General features: G+C 35.8%; 1 protein-coding gene across 1 annotated transcript in view; it reads right to left on the bottom strand.

Annotated features, from left to right (window-relative positions):
- RELN (reelin) overlaps positions 1-18,995 on the bottom strand; it is a 419,315-nt gene that overhangs the window by 133,093 nt on the left and 267,227 nt on the right. Inside the window, 8 exon segments of the mRNA XM_006085409.3 lie at positions 2,998-3,234; positions 7,952-8,113; positions 8,774-9,007; positions 11,253-11,319; positions 14,873-14,982; positions 16,322-16,450; positions 17,187-17,395; positions 18,404-18,516. Of these exon segments, the coding sequence (XP_006085471.1) occupies positions 2,998-3,234; positions 7,952-8,113; positions 8,774-9,007; positions 11,253-11,319; positions 14,873-14,982; positions 16,322-16,450; positions 17,187-17,395; positions 18,404-18,516 (1,261 nt within the window).

Here is an 18,995-nt window from a genome sequence, read left to right as displayed (position 1 = left end):
TAGTCTATTAGATAGGACAGAGGAATGTAAATGTCCCTTGGTATTACCACTAATAGTATTAGTCAGATAATCTTTAATAAATATCAATTAAAAGTATTCCCTTCGTGATCTTAAAATATATGTAAGAGATTTTAAAGTAGAGGTTCTGATTTCAGATACTGTGTATGGAAGGAAAGTACTACAAATATTTAAAAGCAATTCATTTCTCTACAGAAAAACATGCTCCAAGATGATACATTGTAAAGTGATTTATAGCATATTGACTGTGGAGCTTCTAATGAAAAAGTAATTGTACAAGTTTTCCCTGGAGAATATTCTCAGTAACAACAATCCATGCTCATGGAGTATCATGAGTTAGAAAATGAGAACCAAATGAACTCACAGCTGGGAAAAGCCAACAATAATTAATTTAACACCAGCTATCTGTAGGAGACATGTATACATTTCAAAATTTCTCTTGAGAGAAACAAGGTTATTGAAGGGCACAGACCACTAATTTATTAACATGTTCAAAGAATTTTTTCTTAATAAGATAATATGCTCCATTAAAAAATAACTTGTTTTAGGGCTAGGAGGTTATGATAAATAGTTGGTCAACACCATCATTTGAATTTCAATAGTGTAGCAAAGTGAGTTCACATTGAACTTGGACAATATATTCCTCAACAGTAGTGAAGAGAAAACAGTGTCATTAAAAGGGGCTTTATTCTGATTCATTGGCTGAGAAAATGGGAACAGTTTGAGGTCTTCCATGTTGTTTCATTTTAATAAGCAGCAAGCATTTTTCATGTCCTTATTAAAGTGGTTAATGTCTTTCTCTAGTCTCATTATCACCGCCAGAGTATACTCTCTGTTGTTTCTTAACTAGGACAATTCCTGTTCATTTCAGAGAAGATCAGAAAGTCAAGTCTGATTGCTCACATGTGGTTGTTAATAAAACTCCTATTGTGCTGCTCAAGGTACCCATGGGGATTGTACACTAATTTATATTTTCTTATGGTTTTCTATAATTATTGTGATTGTACTTTCACAAAGTAAATGTATCTCCACCAATTAAAGCAGTGGTGGGTTAAGAATATTCATCAGACTTGTGTGAAAGGATATTGTTCTTAGGGTTTGATCAAAGCATAGAAATTAAACTGCTGTTATCATGCATTCAACCCAAGAGTTAAATTAAAATGCTCAGCAACTTTGGAGTTTATTTAAGCTGATGTTAACTATTTCTGAAAATAAACATGATACAGGACTTGCATTCCTGATATGACTCTTTGTTGTATTAAAAGTGGTGAAAAAAAACGACTATATAATATTGGGGGATATAGTTTATGGTATATGACCAACTTGATTACTGTTAATTCAGGTCAATTTAAAATTTCAAAATCATAAAATTCCCAAAACCTCATTTTGGTTTATATCTTTGTATGTCATTTGCTTCACCTCTTTATTTTTTGAAGGTTCCAGGATTAAAAAGAGAATATCCATGAAAACAAGCAGCTGAGGCTATCAACTAGAGAAAACACAGTTGCTTTTCATGTTTTGCTGCATAGAAATTTCATTGTATCTAGTTTGACAGTGCTTGCAGCAGAAGTGATCAGCTGTACTTCCATTCCATTAGCTGTCATTCTGATGCTAGACTTTTAGCCTGCTGTGTGCGAGATGGGACTGTCCCTACACAATTCCCATCAAAGGTAATTTTCTGTGCAATGGTGTGTAAAATTTACCTCTAATTATGATAAGGTCACTGATGGGTTACTTATGATATGCTCTCTGGAGACCACTGTGGTGAATAGCTTTCGGCAAGCTTCATCTGGAGAAATTAAATTGGTTTGACCATGACTCAATAGAAAGTAAAAGTCTCTTAGAAAATTCTTCCTCAATCATGTTTAAAGCCCTAAAGAAACCGAGAGAGAGAGAGAGAGAGAGAGAGAGAGAGAGAGGCAGAATGCATAGTGGTGAAGGCTATGGGTTTTGGAATTAAGCAGACTTGAGATTTAATCCAGGATTTCTGGGCGTAGAAGGCCCAATGTGACCTGGCCTATGCACATCTCTTGGCTTTTACTCCTCACATTCGCTACCTGGGCTCCATCACCATTGGCTTTCTTCCTGATCCTCAAGCTTTCTTCCTGATCCTCAAACATGCCCTGGCCACTCTTGTTCTGGAGACTTTAACCACAAAGTTTCCTGTAGTTGGACTGCTCTTCCTTCAGATATTCATGTGTGTGGAGCTTCCTAGTTCTTCCACTTTCTAATACATGGAATGTATCATACCCACTATTTGAACTACTAGTATACGAACATAGCCTCCTCCTCTCTATTTAGAGCAGCCAACCCTTGTCTAATTAATCACTGTTGTGTCATCCTATTACTATTCTTGAAGTTCTAATCATAGTCTTAAATTATTTATTTACTGCTTAATGTATAATTAAGTTTAATTAATGTACAATTAAGTTTGCATATGAACATGGGGGAGATATCTAAGAATGTAAGGTATGACTAAGACATACCACAATCTTGAAACCCCACTGATATTGACCAGATGAGTTAATATGGCTGATAAAATGGATTAAAAAGAAGATCCACATTAACAAATAAGATGGAAAATCTTCTTGGACTTGATGAAAGCATGAAAATAGAACTAATTATCGTTTTATTAAAATAGCATTAGAGTGATTTCACATTTCACTATGATTATGGAGGGTCTCCATGAAGGGAGGATATGTTTTCACTTATTGAGGAAAGTTTTTATATGTAATGGTGGTAAATGAAAATGAGATGAATAAATATGGTGAAATTTTGTATTTATTTAAACCTATCAGGTTTTTTGGGTCCTCCTTCTAAAGATAGCTTACTTGTAGACATAATAACAACTTTCAAATGGCTCATGTTCAGTAAATATTTGTCAGCAAATGACTAAGTGCTAGCGGCATTGGAAGATCCTCCTTGTGTTCTAAACCTCAATGCAAATTGTAACAACAAGAACAAAGATGAAGTTCTTACCACAGGGTCCAGTCATGGCCACAGTATGGCTGAACATTTCCCAGGTAGAATCCCAGAGACTGAGTGACCTCCACAAGATTGGTAAAGTCAAGACTAATGCTGTTGAAAAGGACAGATGTCATGATAATCTCATCAATAGCCCAAACATCTTCTCCTTGGGAAGAATGATACGGTTGCCACCATCTGAACTGAATTCCAAACTGTCTTGCATCATCTGGTAATTCTACGGAGATTATTCTAAAGGAGAAAAAGTAAAAAATGTATATTACTTTGACATCTTAAAATACAAACATTTATAGCAGGATTCTTTTTTTCTGCTGTATAGTGTTTTAAAAAATTTTTCTTCCACGATTACACACATTCTTCTGAAATTTCCAATTTTCCTGTCTGACTCCAACAAAATCTCTAAACACTTACAAATCTAAAAAATGTGACTTTTGTCTCACTCATCTGATCTCAGAAAAGCTGTCAGTAAAACACAGTTCTCACAGTGGCAGGATTCGTCTCAGTCTGCTAACGGGTCTATGGCAGCTTGTTACACGCATTAGAGTTTGGGGCTGGTTGAACCATGGCACTTCTTTATTCCCATGAGGGTAGCATAGTGTGCAAGGTCACTTGCTGTGTCATGGTGGCTATGACAACAAACCTTTACCTGACAAATGGAGAAGAAAATTAAGAATAATATCTAATTTCCAGGAGCAATTATTGTACACAGCAGCAGGAACCATACATTAATTGTCACTGCAATGACATCTGCTTGAAAGCTCCATAAATCACAGTACCATGCTGCACACACGCACACACAAGGTGAGATGTGAAGCAAATGGCAAATGGAACATTTGTCTCCATCAATGTGCAATTAAACACCAGGAGAGGTGTTTGCAGTAAATGCACAGGGAAGGAACTGGGTCTTTCTTCAGGGAGCAAAGAAAAACCCGCAAGACAGTGACTAGTTGGATAACTTAGAAATAAATTATTAAAACATTTTAATGTCTGTGTGGTTTACTAAGAAATTAGATTGATTTTAATATTTGCATTATGTTATCTTTAGTTATTGCATTAAGAAACTTTAAATCACATAATTGGAAATATAATGTTTTATGCACTAAAAGTTATTAAAAGTATCTATAGTCTCTTTAAATAACTTGTACATGGAAATATGGATAGAATAACATGACTATCATCACTGATTACATAAACTACTAGTAAGAAATTGGTAGAACTTTTTGAAATGTTAGAAAACATACTTTTTAAATAATGAAAAATCAATATTCAAATACAGGAATATAAATTAAAAAACAGTTCTCAGGCTAAAACACATAGCTATAATATGTTTATGGTTTTTAAATACTTCCCACAGTCTGCTGAATTGTTTTTCACCAATGTGAATTTGTTAGAGGAAAAGAGTAAATTTTAGTTAAGGATTTTAGTAATTTTCACCTTAATTTTTCTAAATATTCATTTGTTTATTAAATATTAAATAAATATATTATTTATATTAATATACCAAAAAATAAACCAAAACTATATTTGGACTGGCTCAATAGTGAAAAATATGGTTTAATTGAATAATTTAATTTGATAAGCAATTATTAAAAAATTAATTTTCCGTTATATTAATAATTTTAAAAATAATTGCTGTTCTCTCTGATGAAAATAAATACAATTTAAAAAAATAACAACTGAAAAGTAGAATTTCTCAGAAAACTTTATTGGAAAATAAAGTGCATATTTATGTACTAGAGGCCTGGTGCATGAATTTGTGCACGGGTGGGGTTCCTTGGCCTGGCCGGTGATCGGGGTCTATTGAGGCCATCTCACCCAGTCCCAATTGGGGCCGCAGAAGTTGGCCGGCTGGCCGGCCAGGGGGTAGGGACTGCGGGAGGTTGGCCAGCCGCGGAAGGTTGGCTGTGGGAGTGCACTGACCACCAAGGGGCAGCTCCTGCGTTGAGCATCTGCCCCCTGATGGTCAGTGCACATCATAACGACTGGTTGACCGGTCGTTCCGGTGGTTTGGTCATAACGGTCGCTTAGGCTTTTATATATATATAGATATGATAATGTAATAAAATGACCAATATTTTCTCTGGCAGAGATATTAAGACCGTGGTCTGTACCCAGACTCTTGGGGAGATACTAAACTTCTATGTGCTTCAGCATCTTCAGCTATGAAATTGGGATGGTATCCTATGGCAGAGTCAGTTTTTCACTATTGTGTCCTAGCACCTAGAACAGTACCTGACATAAGGACTTAAATTCTTGCTGCGAGAATGAACTACTATTATCAGCGTACCCTAACAGATATTTGAATACAGAGGCAGCTTTCAAGTAACAATGCCAGGATCTAGACCTGGGCAGCCTGGCTCTAGAGCCTGTGTTCTCGACCTTTACTTCATGTCTTGTGGTAGGGTGGCAGATTGCTTTCACCACGCTATGCATATTACAGGGCTGGTTAGAATAGCTATGGAACCATTTGATTAGAATTCCTACAAGAGAGCCCAGGGACTTAAGAGGACTTTCTGTATCAATCTTCCTTTTTAAAGTAGATACTAAGTTCATATATTTCTTATAATCAAATACAATAATCAAAATAAGATTAGGCTTCATAATAATTTTAGAATATGAGAACAAGCCCCACAATTAAGAAAAATATAGACTAAGAAAAGAAATATATAGAATAATTTTAGTCTCATCAGTGATACAAAGCTTTACATTAATAAAAATACCAATTATTTCACAAGACATCCTAATCAGTTTGAATTAAAAGATTAACTAAAATATATTCACAGACTTTCAATTTTATAAATAACAAGCACATAGAGTTCTTTCATTTATTGAATGAATCATAGGCAAGCAAATTATTAGAAATTGGCTAGGAGTAATAATGGTTAGCCAATTAACATATCTAATTTATAGATCATACTTCATTTTCAAACAACCATGACAGAAAGGAACAACATGGAATTCAGAGCAATTACAGGCAGCATGCTACGCTGAAGAAAATACAGCAATAGCTAACGGCATCAAGATATATTTAACTTTCCTGTGAAGAATTTACATGGTTTGTATTATTTATTATATAAGATATAATTTAGCATTTAGAATATATCAAAATCCACTTCTGTCAATCACCTTTTATTAATATTTGTAAGAGAGAGGGGGAGGGAAGAAGAGTCTCAGACAGTGGTACGTATATAGAAAATGAAAGTGTTCTCGCCTCTTCTTGAAAGAAAATCTCCACTCTGATCTTAATCTTTCAAGCTATGCACATACCTAATGCTGAAGAGCCACCTTGATCCTGCTTAGAAGAAAAATGCTGCTGTCAAGAGGCAGGCAAGATTAAATGCACCTTTGCAATCGCACATTAAATGTGTAATTATTTTTCATATCAACAAGGATTAATTAAATTTCATGATCTAGATAGATTACTGAATTTTGGAGCTGTCCATCCTCGTTAGAAAAAATTGTGCTGTAGGCCACATGAACTTAGGGTGGTGACATTTTCTTCATGTTTTCATCATTATTATGATTATCACCTTGATTTTAAATTTTCTTTTAATGTTCACTATGGAGAGCCTATGAAACATTTCTTTAGTATTCATATGTGTCTACTGAGTGAGAAAGTTGAGTTTAGCCTTACATTTACCTTTAAAGGGAAATATCCAATACATCTGGTATGTTCTTAAAATTTTATATAGTGTTTGTAATTCATAATAGTTATTAACTATAATCTCTGTTACATGCTACTTTATTTTCCATGAAAATAAAAGTTCTCATCAATTTGCAAATACTTAATTCTGGAAACAGCCCTATGAAAAATGTTCAGGTTTGCCTGGCCAGCATGGCTCAGTGGTTGGGTGTCGACCTATGAACCTGGAGTTACTGTTCGATTCCCGGTCAGGACACATGCCCAGGTTGCGGGCTTGATCCCCCAATGGGGGGCATGCAGGAAGCAGCTGATCAATGATTCTCTCTCATCATTGATGTTTCTATCTCTCTCTCCCTCTCCCTTCCTCTCTGAAATCAATAAAAATACATTTTAAAAAAATGCTCAAGTATGTTAAATCTATATCAGTGCTCCTGCCAGTCACCATGGTGCCCACACGAACCTCAGTGCCCACAGCCTCAGTGTTTTTCACATCTCCCCATGATCTGCACGGACTTCTAGGAGTGAGTTCTTTGTATCCCACTGGGAACGTAAGCCACAATGGTACCCTCCTCCAATGGTATTTTCACTTTCCCATTCTCCTCTTTTCCTGATATTTTAAAGGAATTTCAGTGAGCAGATTAACAAATATTCTGAAAGGGGCCAAGATGACTTGAACATCTCTGAAATTATACCACTTATAGTGGTTACTACTCTGCGTTAAGTGAAACTTAAGTCTCACAACTGTGACTATAGATTGTGAAATACATAAGCTAAAGACAAATAGAAGGAGCATGAAGAAGGGACTTTAGTTATATCCTCACACTCCACCTTTACCAGGGACTCTATACATGCTAGAAAAAGTTATTTATATTCATGTCTTAATTATAATATAAAATTTACTATCATATTTTATGAGTTATTATTTCATATGATTTATTATTAGCTACTATATTATATTGCTATCAAATATTCACCAATAGCATTTATAATTCAGTATTATATTAAAATCATATTTAATAGTTTGCACTATAGTTAAATGAGAAAAATAGTATTAAGTATTTTTCTCTTTCCTAGGCATTAAATTATTTCTCTTATATGCACATTTCAAAATATGAGGATAAATTTCTCCAAATTTATTGGGGTAGAAGAATGTGGCTTGCTAATTTTTCATTACAAGATTCATCAATCTTTGTCCTCACCATCTTGCAGTGGAAAAATATCTGGAATCTTACACCATTTGAATGAAGACTTCCTCAGGAAAGAGCTATTTCTCTAACGATTTTTTCCAGATGATTTGCAACATACCTGGGCTCATGATAGTTGAGATATGAGTAGTGCTCCAAGAGTTTCCAAGTTATCCCATTATCATAAGAATAATGCAATAAAACTCCTTCTCCGGGCTGGTCAGGGGCTTTGCATGTGCTCAGAACAGACTTGCTCCCCAGCCTCAATGTGAACTGGAGAAACCTAGACATGAATTGTCTATAATTAGTGTGTGCACAAACATTTTTAATCATAATGCTCATCTTGGTTTTTAAAGAATTTCAAACAAATTTACATGAACTACCCCAAAGCTGTAGGTTTCCACTCATCCCTCTTTTATAAAATATAATTTCACTGTGAGATGTATGAATATGTGTAGAAGATAAGGTCCATGCACTGGTTTAAATACAGATACATACATACAAATATAACTGTGTATTTATACATATCTGTATCCTATGACTTGTGTATGTACACTTAAAATGCCAATCATTCCTTTACTGCATTATTTATTGAGCACTGGGGGAAGGGCAATGTAAATCTCATCAGCCTCTGCAAGCTGTCAAATAAACAAAACTACATAAATAATTAACTAGTCCTTGGCTTGAGAACACAGTTTTGATGCCAACATTTCATATTTTTTAAACTCTAGTCAGTCATTAGTATCTTAAAGTCATCAGTGAGCTTTTTAGTTTATTTAAAATTAGGGCAAATTAACCCTATATAAACTCTCTCTCATGCTGGTTTTAGATGAGAATAGTATATATAAGCAAAAATAAATAAATACAAAATAGAAAATTAATAGATCTAAGTTCAAACATTATTATCTGGTTTCAGTATGTATTCCACCCTGCCTTCACTCACCTGGATTGTGAGCTGTCAAGGAAAGATGTAATTAGCTGACGTCTCCCATCTTTGTTGAAAACCAGGGCCTTACCACTGGCCAGGACACCACAGCCAAAGCTGACTTCAGCACCACGGATAGAGTAAAAGTTATGGTAAGAGGAGAGCCTGGAATTGCCAAAGCTTTCAGAAATAAACATTGGGAATGTCTGGGATGCCATCTCGCAAGCTGGGCCAGAAAATCCAGGGTCACACCTGAAAGAGAGCCCATGAAATTAAATCTTAAACTGTTGGTCCTTTCAGAGTTTCCTGAATCTGCCCTGGGGAGGAGGAAGTCCAGAGGCCAGAATTTGATTGAATGGTAGGCAAGGCTCATCAGACTTTGGAGAATTCTGAATCAGAAGACTTGGTAAGGGCAGACTGTGAATATTACAGAAGAACACACACTTTGCATAGCTCTGCTATAAAAAGCTTATGACTTAAAACAATAACTCAGCACTCACCTTTGACCAATGCCAGCAATTTATCTCCAAATAATCTATGTTTTTGCACATTTACAATTTAAAATCTTTGTCAAAGGTATATACTTTTATCTATAATTATGTTCACTTAACTTGTAAAAGAAACAACATAAATAAAATACTTCTATAAGATATCTAGAATAAATTTCCTTTAAGAACAAGTGTAAACATACATGTTATATTTGTGACCGGAATTATTTGAAAAAGACTGGAAATAAATGTATCAACTATTTCAAACTTAGATGGGAATTTTAAAGGAAATGCTTACACCCTTGACCTAGATAGATGTCCTTCGCAGAACTGTGTTGCCTCTCAGTGGAATCCCAAATTAGTAGTGCTTCAAGGAAAAGAGGAAAAACCCCCACAACAACCTGCCTGCTGCCATGTAAGAACACACTGTTTATGTTAGCTGACTAGAATATGTATGGACTCCCTGCACCTTTTACCAGTGAAAAAACTCATCCCAGAAGACTCAACAATTGAATTCAGAACCTTCTTCTATTTAAAGAAATTTACTTATCAGGAATTAGTTTCAAATCCTTTATTTTTATTTATTACTTCTTTCTTACTATATTTGCTATGTAGCCAGCCCATTACAAAATTAAATTGGTGTCTTTTGGGGTGGCATTCAAAACTTCCTAGAGTCTCTGAATCAAGCCTTTTATAAAGCAAGTGGACCAGTGAAGTGATATTATGATTTAATTTAGAAGGCTATTTGTTTGTTACCACTAGCTCTGAAACTGGGATCCATGCTGGCCTCAGAGAGGTCCAAGGAATGTATGAACATGTTGAAATCAAATGCCAACTTTGATGTGCACTGGATATTCAGAGGGAGAAAGTTTATAGCAATCATCATATTATCAAAGAAGTTGGGCCTTAAAATGCCAAGAACTACCATAAACTGAAGTTTGAGGGTTGTCTTGGCATTAGAAATGGGAGTGGGAAAGGAAAACAATATTTTGCAGAGCATGTAAATGAGCCTCACACAGTTTGCTTCTTTCACATGTTACCTCATTGACTTAAGTCAGACTCTGAATAGCCAAGTAGTTTCTAAGAAGGACTTAAAAATTACCTAAGGAGGACACATTTTAATACTGGGAAACTGAATATGGCCACAAAGTGGAATCAGTGTTCCCAACAAGACTATTGCCAGAGTGCATTTCAGGACAAATGCATCTTTGTGTATCTTAAACGTGTCTTCTTAGGACCAGTGACTGGGAGAAATTGGTGAGCATTTAGAGATGACTTACAGGGGAGTCAGTTTCCATGTTCTCGTTTTGAAAGCATACTTTTAGTCGAAAGTTACACACTTGGGATAGGATGCTGATTAGGATTCCACTCAGATATTTAAATACCTCTGTGGCCTTTGTTTTGCAGCAAAACAATAGGGTAGCACACACAGGTGATTTCAGGAGTGATTTCAACATTATGTAATATACCTTATACATCATTTTAAAGACCCAAATGATTTTCAAAAGGAAGCAAAATTGCAAAGTTATATTTAAAGATGAATTTTCTGATCAAATCTTCTATAAATTTGGCTCACTCAGTTTCCTTTAGTATTAGGTCTATGGGTCAGAATTGATTTTCATAATTCATTTTACAAAGTATGCTAGGAATTAAAATATGACTCACAAACACTAGAACAAGTCTATGGGAAAATAACATTAAAGAATGTACTAAATACAGAAAAGGCAGTCATCAAGCTACAAGGAATTCAAATTTGTTCACAAATTTACATGAGGTATGCTAAAGTTGTTCACATTTTAGTTTAGTAGAAATTAATTTATTCATTAATGTCAATTTATAAAATACACTTAATATTTTGTTATGCTTAAATTCCACTTGGAGTACCTTACTTTTGGTCTTCAAAGACCTCAAAACCCTGAAAAAATATTAGGTTAAAATGATTTGTGGCTTAAACATATAAAGTATGTACCAAAAAAAGAGAAGTGTAAGTATAATTTTAAAAGGCTCACCTGCAGCCATGCCGAGTGCACTGTCCTCTGCCAGAACAGAATTTGAGACACGACGGGCCTATGTAAACTGCAGGGCAAGAGACAGCATGTGAAAGATGGCATAAAGATGGGAAAAACCAAGAATACCTCAGGCATTTAAAACAATTTTGTGAAGCAATGCCCCTGACATCTAGCCCACTGTATACACGTTGTGCACAAGAAACTAGTGTGACATGTGGAGTGCTGTGTGACAAGGTAAGTGCTTTGTTACAAATCTGCCAGAACTATCTTAACTTAATTCTTTCAAGATTTTAATGTTTCATAGCAAAGAAAGTAGGAACATGTGATTTGGGTTCCTTAACAGAGTCTCCTGAGCTAAAATGATTTCAGGCAGAATATTAATGCTTCTGCCTTGAACTTTCTACATAGCTTAATTTCCTTAGGTAGAAATAAAGAATTTACAAAGGATCAAGTAGATATAGCATGCAATGGAGAGGGTATAATTTAATTTAAAAACTATGATTTCCATTCTTACCAGGTAATAATCTATAGCTTTGAAGATGAGTGTTACATATATTAATCATCCTTCCTCAACTTCCTCAAATGGGGAATTAAAATCTGTTGTTGAGTAAAACCTTTTCTCTATAATGCAGGTCTATCCCTAAATGGTGGGCTTGACTGACAATGATATTATGAATTCTAATACTTGAAATTCTAATCTTTGGAATGCTGAGTGATAGGGCTCCTCGCTATTGAATGGTAGGTTCTGAGATACTCAGACTCAAATATATTTAAGATATTAAGCTGTTTGATAATCAGTATAATCAAGTCACACCAAATAGTATAAAAGTGGAACAAAACCAATGAGGAATTAGAGATGCAATGGTTGTTCAGACTTCACATATTCAATTTCCGGCATAAACAAATTTACCATCCATGACCATTTTCTTTTCTATCTTGTAATCATGTCAAAATTAAATGATTTTGCTTTAAAATAAATTTTCCTGTGGCCTGTGTTCCTATAAGCACTTATTCTCTGGAGTCATTTAACAGGTATGGTAATTCGAATGTAATGCAAAGTGGCCCAGGAAAAACACTTGCTGAAGGAAACTGATGGTTGAAGAAGAGGTCGACAGCAGGCTGAGTGGTTGAAACTATTGGTTTTAAGTGTCAATAACCCTGGATTCATATTCAGTGTCACCTGGGAAACACTGGATACGTGATTTATCCATTTAAGCCTCAGTGTCCTTATTCTTTGTCCCTGGAGGAAAGAATAAACGAGATGTTGCATGCTTAGCGTGCTGTCTGACACCACAGGGTTATGGTCGTCATCACCATATTGGGGACAGGTGTCCTTCTTGCCACCTGCTTGATGAGTTCCACTGGAGGCTGAGTGCTGAGGAACCAGAAAGGAGTTTCACTCTTCTTTAGCTTGGAAAAGCTTATGAACTGTCTTCCCAGCACACCCGGTTTTATGGCTGCAGGAGGATTTGGTCTTAAGTCCTGTTAAATGGTTCACTGCACTTTGCAGGTTCACTCTTGAGAATGCCTTATACTGTATTATACCCATGTCATTATTCAAAAAGCTCCCATCATAAAAACAACAACAACCATCAACAAAAATAAAACAAGACTTTCCCAGTCAATAAAAGAGTTAAATTATAATTAAGAATTTTGTTGTCATCCCTGCCTGCTAAAGATGGAATTATTAGGAATTGCAGTATGAATAAGTTGTCAGGCTTCTTTTTCTTAAGAGTGTGGAAAGGACAGATGTGTTTTCTTCACTATTACCATTGATGTAAGCAAATTGGGAAAATTTAAAAAGTGACAACTAAGACTTGCTCTAGGATTTTCCATTTTGTTAAGAATTTCAGGATAATTTCCAAAATGCTTTTTTTACTCACTAGTGGAAGCTAACTCGCCATGTAGACAAAAAGCATACCTAACAGACGTAGGATATTGACCTGTTTTTTCTTCATATAATTTTGGAATTCCATAGTGAAATGGGAGAGAGTCCTTTGGCAAGGTGGCACACCTGTCTCTCTGAAGGAGTGTGTGTCCTCCACTTGGCTTCTTAGGTCCTGTTTTTGTGTGAAAGCCTTACACATAAGATAACAGAACTGAAGAGATTCTGCCCCAAGTTTTGCATTTGGCAAATAGTGCTAACCATGCTCATTTCATGTACGTTTACCTTTTCTCATTCTACACAAATCCCGATAATGAGAACTCAGGATGTAAACACTTTCTGACTTGGAATCATGTTGTAATAGCCTTCTTTAGGAAATTCAGATATTCTTTTCAGAGGCTTATATGTCATTCATTGCATTCTTAGTTTCTTCAGATGCTTTATTTCATTACTGATTTTTCAGTTTCTTTTATGACTAAGTAATATAAGTTTGTTATAGGACCTTTGAAAAGTATGACAGAAGGCGAAAGTCATCCATATCCCTTATCCAGAGGCACATACTTATTCCCTGCAGCTAATTAAAAGGTGTAGTAATTAAAATGCTATGCAAAATGTTCTATGGATGGAGAAACTCCATTTCAACAAGCTCATCTTGTTTTTTCAAATGCGCTGTTTGTGTTCACATAACTCGTGTGGTCCTTGAAATCTGGGACTTTTACTGGTTTTCTTTGAATACAGATTATTTAAAAATTTTACATGGCATCATCAGCAAAGTATTTTGCCTGAAGTTATTTCTGAATTTCAAGAACTTATTTAATTAATTGCATATCAATTTCTAAATTATTCAAAAATAACAGAAAGATTAAGACATGGAAAATCAGTATTAAACAATGGTATAGGCTTTTCCTACTTTATAAGTCAGTGGCAATGTTGAATTTGCTATGTATTGACATTTTGTCCTTCCCTTCTTCCCTCCCTGTCTACTTCCTCATAGTATAACTCTTTAATCAGATTTATATACTCTCTGAAAAATAGGAAATCTCTAAATCTGCCTATAATTAGAATTATTAAAAACCAGAGAGTTGGCTTTTAAAAACAAATATAAGAAGTTTACAGCCATGCAACACAATACTTAAAATATATTCTCTCATGTGCACTTATCCTAAGTGATATTGGCTTTTAAATTATACAAAAATTAATAATTTATTTAAAAGTAAAATATTGTGTTTTTATATTTTTCTTTTATACTGTTTTCTGAAGAAGAGGTAGAAGTTTTACTTCACAAGTTTCATTCTAGAGAAGATGTTTTCTTATGTGTGCTGTCTGCATCTAAAAGATAAGCATTCCAGATGTTGTCGTAGCTACGAAGAGAAGAATGGGTCTTATTTTAATACATGCAGTATGGTAAGTATTTATGCTAATTTTGCATAAAACATTCAAAGAAAATGTTAGACTATCCCTTGTCATCAATGTGAATTTGAGTTTCAGGGCATTATGCATTTTAAAATTATGTATGTTGAAACATTCTAGCATCTAATATTGCTGACTCTACTGCCTTTTTTTTCTGCTTGTGTATCCTTGGGCTTCTAATGGAATGCAGAGAAGAGAGGGAAGAAAGGGCGTTTAATGAATCACAAGACCATGACTTGGAAATGTGATCACGTCTGTGCTGACGAACAAAAGCACAGGAAGACTCTGCTTCAATGGCATGTGATTGAGACTGGCATAAACTAACCATTATCAATTGCCCACATGTTTCCAAGGATGGGTCCTGTTTGTCTCCAGCGAATCCTGGTGTCCCGGGTTAGCGCTGCGTTAGGAAGGGGGATCGTTATTCGGTTCCACCTGCAAGAAATTTAGCACAAAACAGCTCCACACACTGTTCACATCTTTTCAATTTATTTTACATGCTTTTGATGTTCTAGTTTCTGTGTGCCTGCGGGTAGCACTGAAGTTTGATAATAAACTCCTTTTTAAAAAAATTTAAATTCTTTATTGTTAAAAGTATTGCATATGTCTCCTTTCCCTGGCCGCTCCTACCCCCCAGCACATGCCCTCACCCCACTACTGTCTGTGTCCATTGGTTATGCTTACATGCATGCATACAAGTCCTTTGGTTGATCTCTTACCCCACCCCTCCACCTTCCCTCTGAGATTTGACGGTCTATTCAATGTGATAATAAACTCTTTAAATTTACTTGTGGAGTTTATTTGTTTATAGTTTTAAAACAAACATGTCACTTATAAAAACATCCATATCATCCATATACATTCTTAATCGCAAATGATATTATGTTTTTAGACATTAGTTTTAGAAATTTTTACATGAATAATTCAGAGTTAAATAGTATCTATAATAATAAAAGTATAATATGCTAATTAGACCGGATGTAAGGACAACCTTCCGGACAAAGCCACAGTGGCAGGGGCGAAGCAGAGGTAGCTGCTGCAGTGGGCAGGGGCCGAGCTCCTTGTACAAATTTTGTGCATTGGGCCTCTAGTTCTATGGTAAGTATCTGTGCAGAGATGGGGTGTCCTCTAGCATTGATTACTTTTTATTTTTTGCTATCCCTTAGTCCTATGCACATTTAAAGAGAGGCTAAGAAAGAGAATAATCTTCAACTTAATTTTCTCTCCTTGAGAATGTTTTTACTATTTATCTAGTGCTTATTCTGTAAAATGGCAAGTGTTTTACATAGTCATCTTTAATTCTCTTAACTGCCCCCAAAGGGGTGTATCATTTCCCTTAATTTATGTGGAAAAAAGCAGAGAGTTAGAAAGAGTAAGTATCATTACACAAGTAGATGGCAGAATCAGGACTTGAACCTAGGTTTGATTCCAAAGCTTAACTTTCACTATCTATGTCGCACTGTTCCATAACTAAGTATTTTGGCAATAAGCCTTCTGGCATAACCACATAATCACTATATAGAATTTGAATTTATGTAATCCAAAATATAACAGCCAAGTACATGAAGAATGAATGATCCTACCATTATCATCTTACATCCGATATACCAAAGTTAGTCTTTTTTCCCTTTTCACAAGATCACTTCTAAATCAGCTGAAAAAGAGAGGTCAGCTTCCATGCTTATTAACTAAAACATACTAGTCTCAGGCTTACTCGCTGATTTTGAGTCTGCAACATGGATTAAAGTCTCTGGATATCCCAGAATTTACTCACCCACTGTAGTTTTCAGAGGAGTAGATGGTGCTGTGGGGGAGGTGGGGTCCAGCACAGATCTCAGGCAAACATTCAGTGTGCAGGAGGGACCAAGAACGCCCATGGTTGGTGGAAAACTCCAAGCTGACACTGATAACACCAGAACAAGCACAACACGGAAGAGGAAAATATAACAAATAAAATGTAATTACCTGTTTCTTGTTAAGTACATCAGTCATCTATAGAACTAGGGTAAAAGTTTTTAAGATGCTGCTTCTGAAAATATTGTTTTCCCCTCCACTGAAGTCTGACCAGCCTTTAAAGGGCAAGCAGTTACATTACTGCTATAGAAACCACCTCTGTTTTAAAGACAACAAATGGTAACTGGAGTTTGTGCTCCTGAGTTTGATAGATGGCAAGGCAATTACCATGTCTCACACTGCCACCACTTCAACCCATGAATGTGAATGACAAAATCCTGAGAAAGGACACGAGCAACACTTCAGCAAGTGAAACTGAGAAATCATAGCTGTTGAAGTGCTAATTGATTTCTGTTCCTATTATTAGGGGGTCACTAACCAACATGAGTTCCAGCTTTTTTTAGTTTCTTGTTTTCTCTTTTCTCTCAACAATCTGTCAGAATGGATGGCTGCCACAGCACATGCAAGCTCCTCTGATACCTAAGACCAAGCTCTTAGAATAAAATTATTCCTATTTGAAATCTATCCAATCATGCTCTGTGTTAACTGAAGAACTTTTCAGTTTATTAATGGGTAGTTTATTAAAAATCCAGCTGAAAACCTAATGAGAAGTTGCTCTGATTTAATAGTCAAGTCGATGTGTTCATTTTTAATTAGTTCACACACTCAAAAATAGGGCTTCCTACCTGTTACCAGGTTGATGTGTTCCACATCCCAGATTAATGGAAAACTGTATCATGTGTGACATCGTAGAAGGGAGAACAGGTAAGATGTGGAAAAAATCTATGGCCCAGACATTCTTATTATACCCTTGATGGTTCTTTTGCTTGAGACAAAATTTGGTAGCAGGCGTCTGAAGTTCAGGATTGATGACTACAGAAACCAAAGATGGAACCTTCAAAACAAAGGAAACCAAAATCACTCGTAATCCTCCCTATGTGGGTCTGTGAAAATTTTCCTAGAATCAATCTTGCAATTACAATGTATATAACTGCCATTTTTAGTTTTTATATTTTTAAATATATTTTTATTGATTTCAGAGAGGAAGGAAGAGGGAGAGAAAGATAGAAACATCAATGATGATAGAGAATCATTGATCAGCTGACTCCTGCATGCCCTCTACTGGGGATTAGGCCCGCAACCTGGGCATGTGCCCTCACTGGGAATTGAACCGTGGTCTCCATCCAGGTTCATAGGTTGATGCTCAACCACTGAGCCATGCCGGCTGGGCTAACTGCCATTTCTTAAAAATCCTCACCTGAGCCCTGACCGGTTTGGCTCAGTGGATAGTGCGTCGACCTGCGGACTCAAGGGTCCCGGGTTCAATTCCAGTCAAGGGCATGAACCTTGGTTGCGGGCACATCCCCAGTAGGGGGTGTGCAGGAGGCAGCTGATTGATGTTTCTCTCTCATCGATGTTTCTAACTCTCTATCCCGCTCCCTTCCTCTCTGTAAAAAATCAATAAAATATATTTTAAAAAATCCTCATCTGAGGATATGTTTATTGATGTGTGTGTGTGTGTGTGTGTGTGTGTGTGTGTGAGAGAGAGAGAGAGAGAGAGAGAGAGAGAGAGAGAGAGAAACATTGATGTGAGAAGAAACATCAATCGGTTGTCTCCTATACATGCCCTGAGCGGAGATGAAACCCACAACCTTTTTGGTATATAGGATGACACTCCAACCAACCAAGTCACCTAGCTCTCTCTTCCTGAAAATAAGTTGTTATAAGATCTTTAAAAGTTATCAAGACATCTGTATCCATGTCCATGTCACTTTTAAAGTAATCTGGTAACTTCCTGGGGTGCTAGAAGAGAAAGTTATCCTCTGTATCTAACTTGGTCTAACTTGATTTTGAACTTGACCTCTGGGGTGGGGCCTTTTGGCAAACAAAATGGCATGTATACCTTATATGAGGAATAAGAAAGGGTATCCAGTGTAATATGTTCTTTTCTTCCTTCAGTCTTTGAATACAGGATGATATCATTTTCATGAGAATCTCCAGGGTCACAAATTCCTCCTGCACAAAATAAAAATTTTAAATTGTTAGTACCAACGTGCATCCATAAACATGTCAAATCAAATATAGTGTTAAACTTCAGAATATATTTATAGGGCCCAGATGTCACTTAAGAAAACCCTAAACAAAGGTAATCAGACTCAAAGAAAACATTTATGAAGATAGTTCAGATAGGACATGCTAAAGATCAAAGACTTGACATTTGTGAAGGCCAAAATAAATATTTGCTTGATGAGATTACTAAACTAATATTCTACAACAAGCTATGACTTCATGTCCATATTTCAACCCACATTAAAATGGTATTGGGGGTAATGGGGGGGGAGAGGACACATATATAATACCTTGGTCAATAAAGAAATTTAAAAAAATTAAAAATATTGTCTAAAAAATGGTATGCTACTTTTCAATAAATCATTATTTCCTTATATTTAAGGTCTTTATGCCCAAAATTTAGAAACTATTGATTATAGTTTTAA

Source organism: Myotis lucifugus, unplaced genomic scaffold (assembly GCF_000147115.1).
Source record: "Myotis lucifugus unplaced genomic scaffold, Myoluc2.0 scaffold_18, whole genome shotgun sequence".
Lineage (NCBI taxonomy): Eukaryota > Metazoa > Chordata > Mammalia > Chiroptera > Vespertilionidae > Myotis > Myotis lucifugus.
Note: the sequence above shows the minus strand (reverse complement) of the source record. Positions and strands in the feature narration are given on the sequence as shown.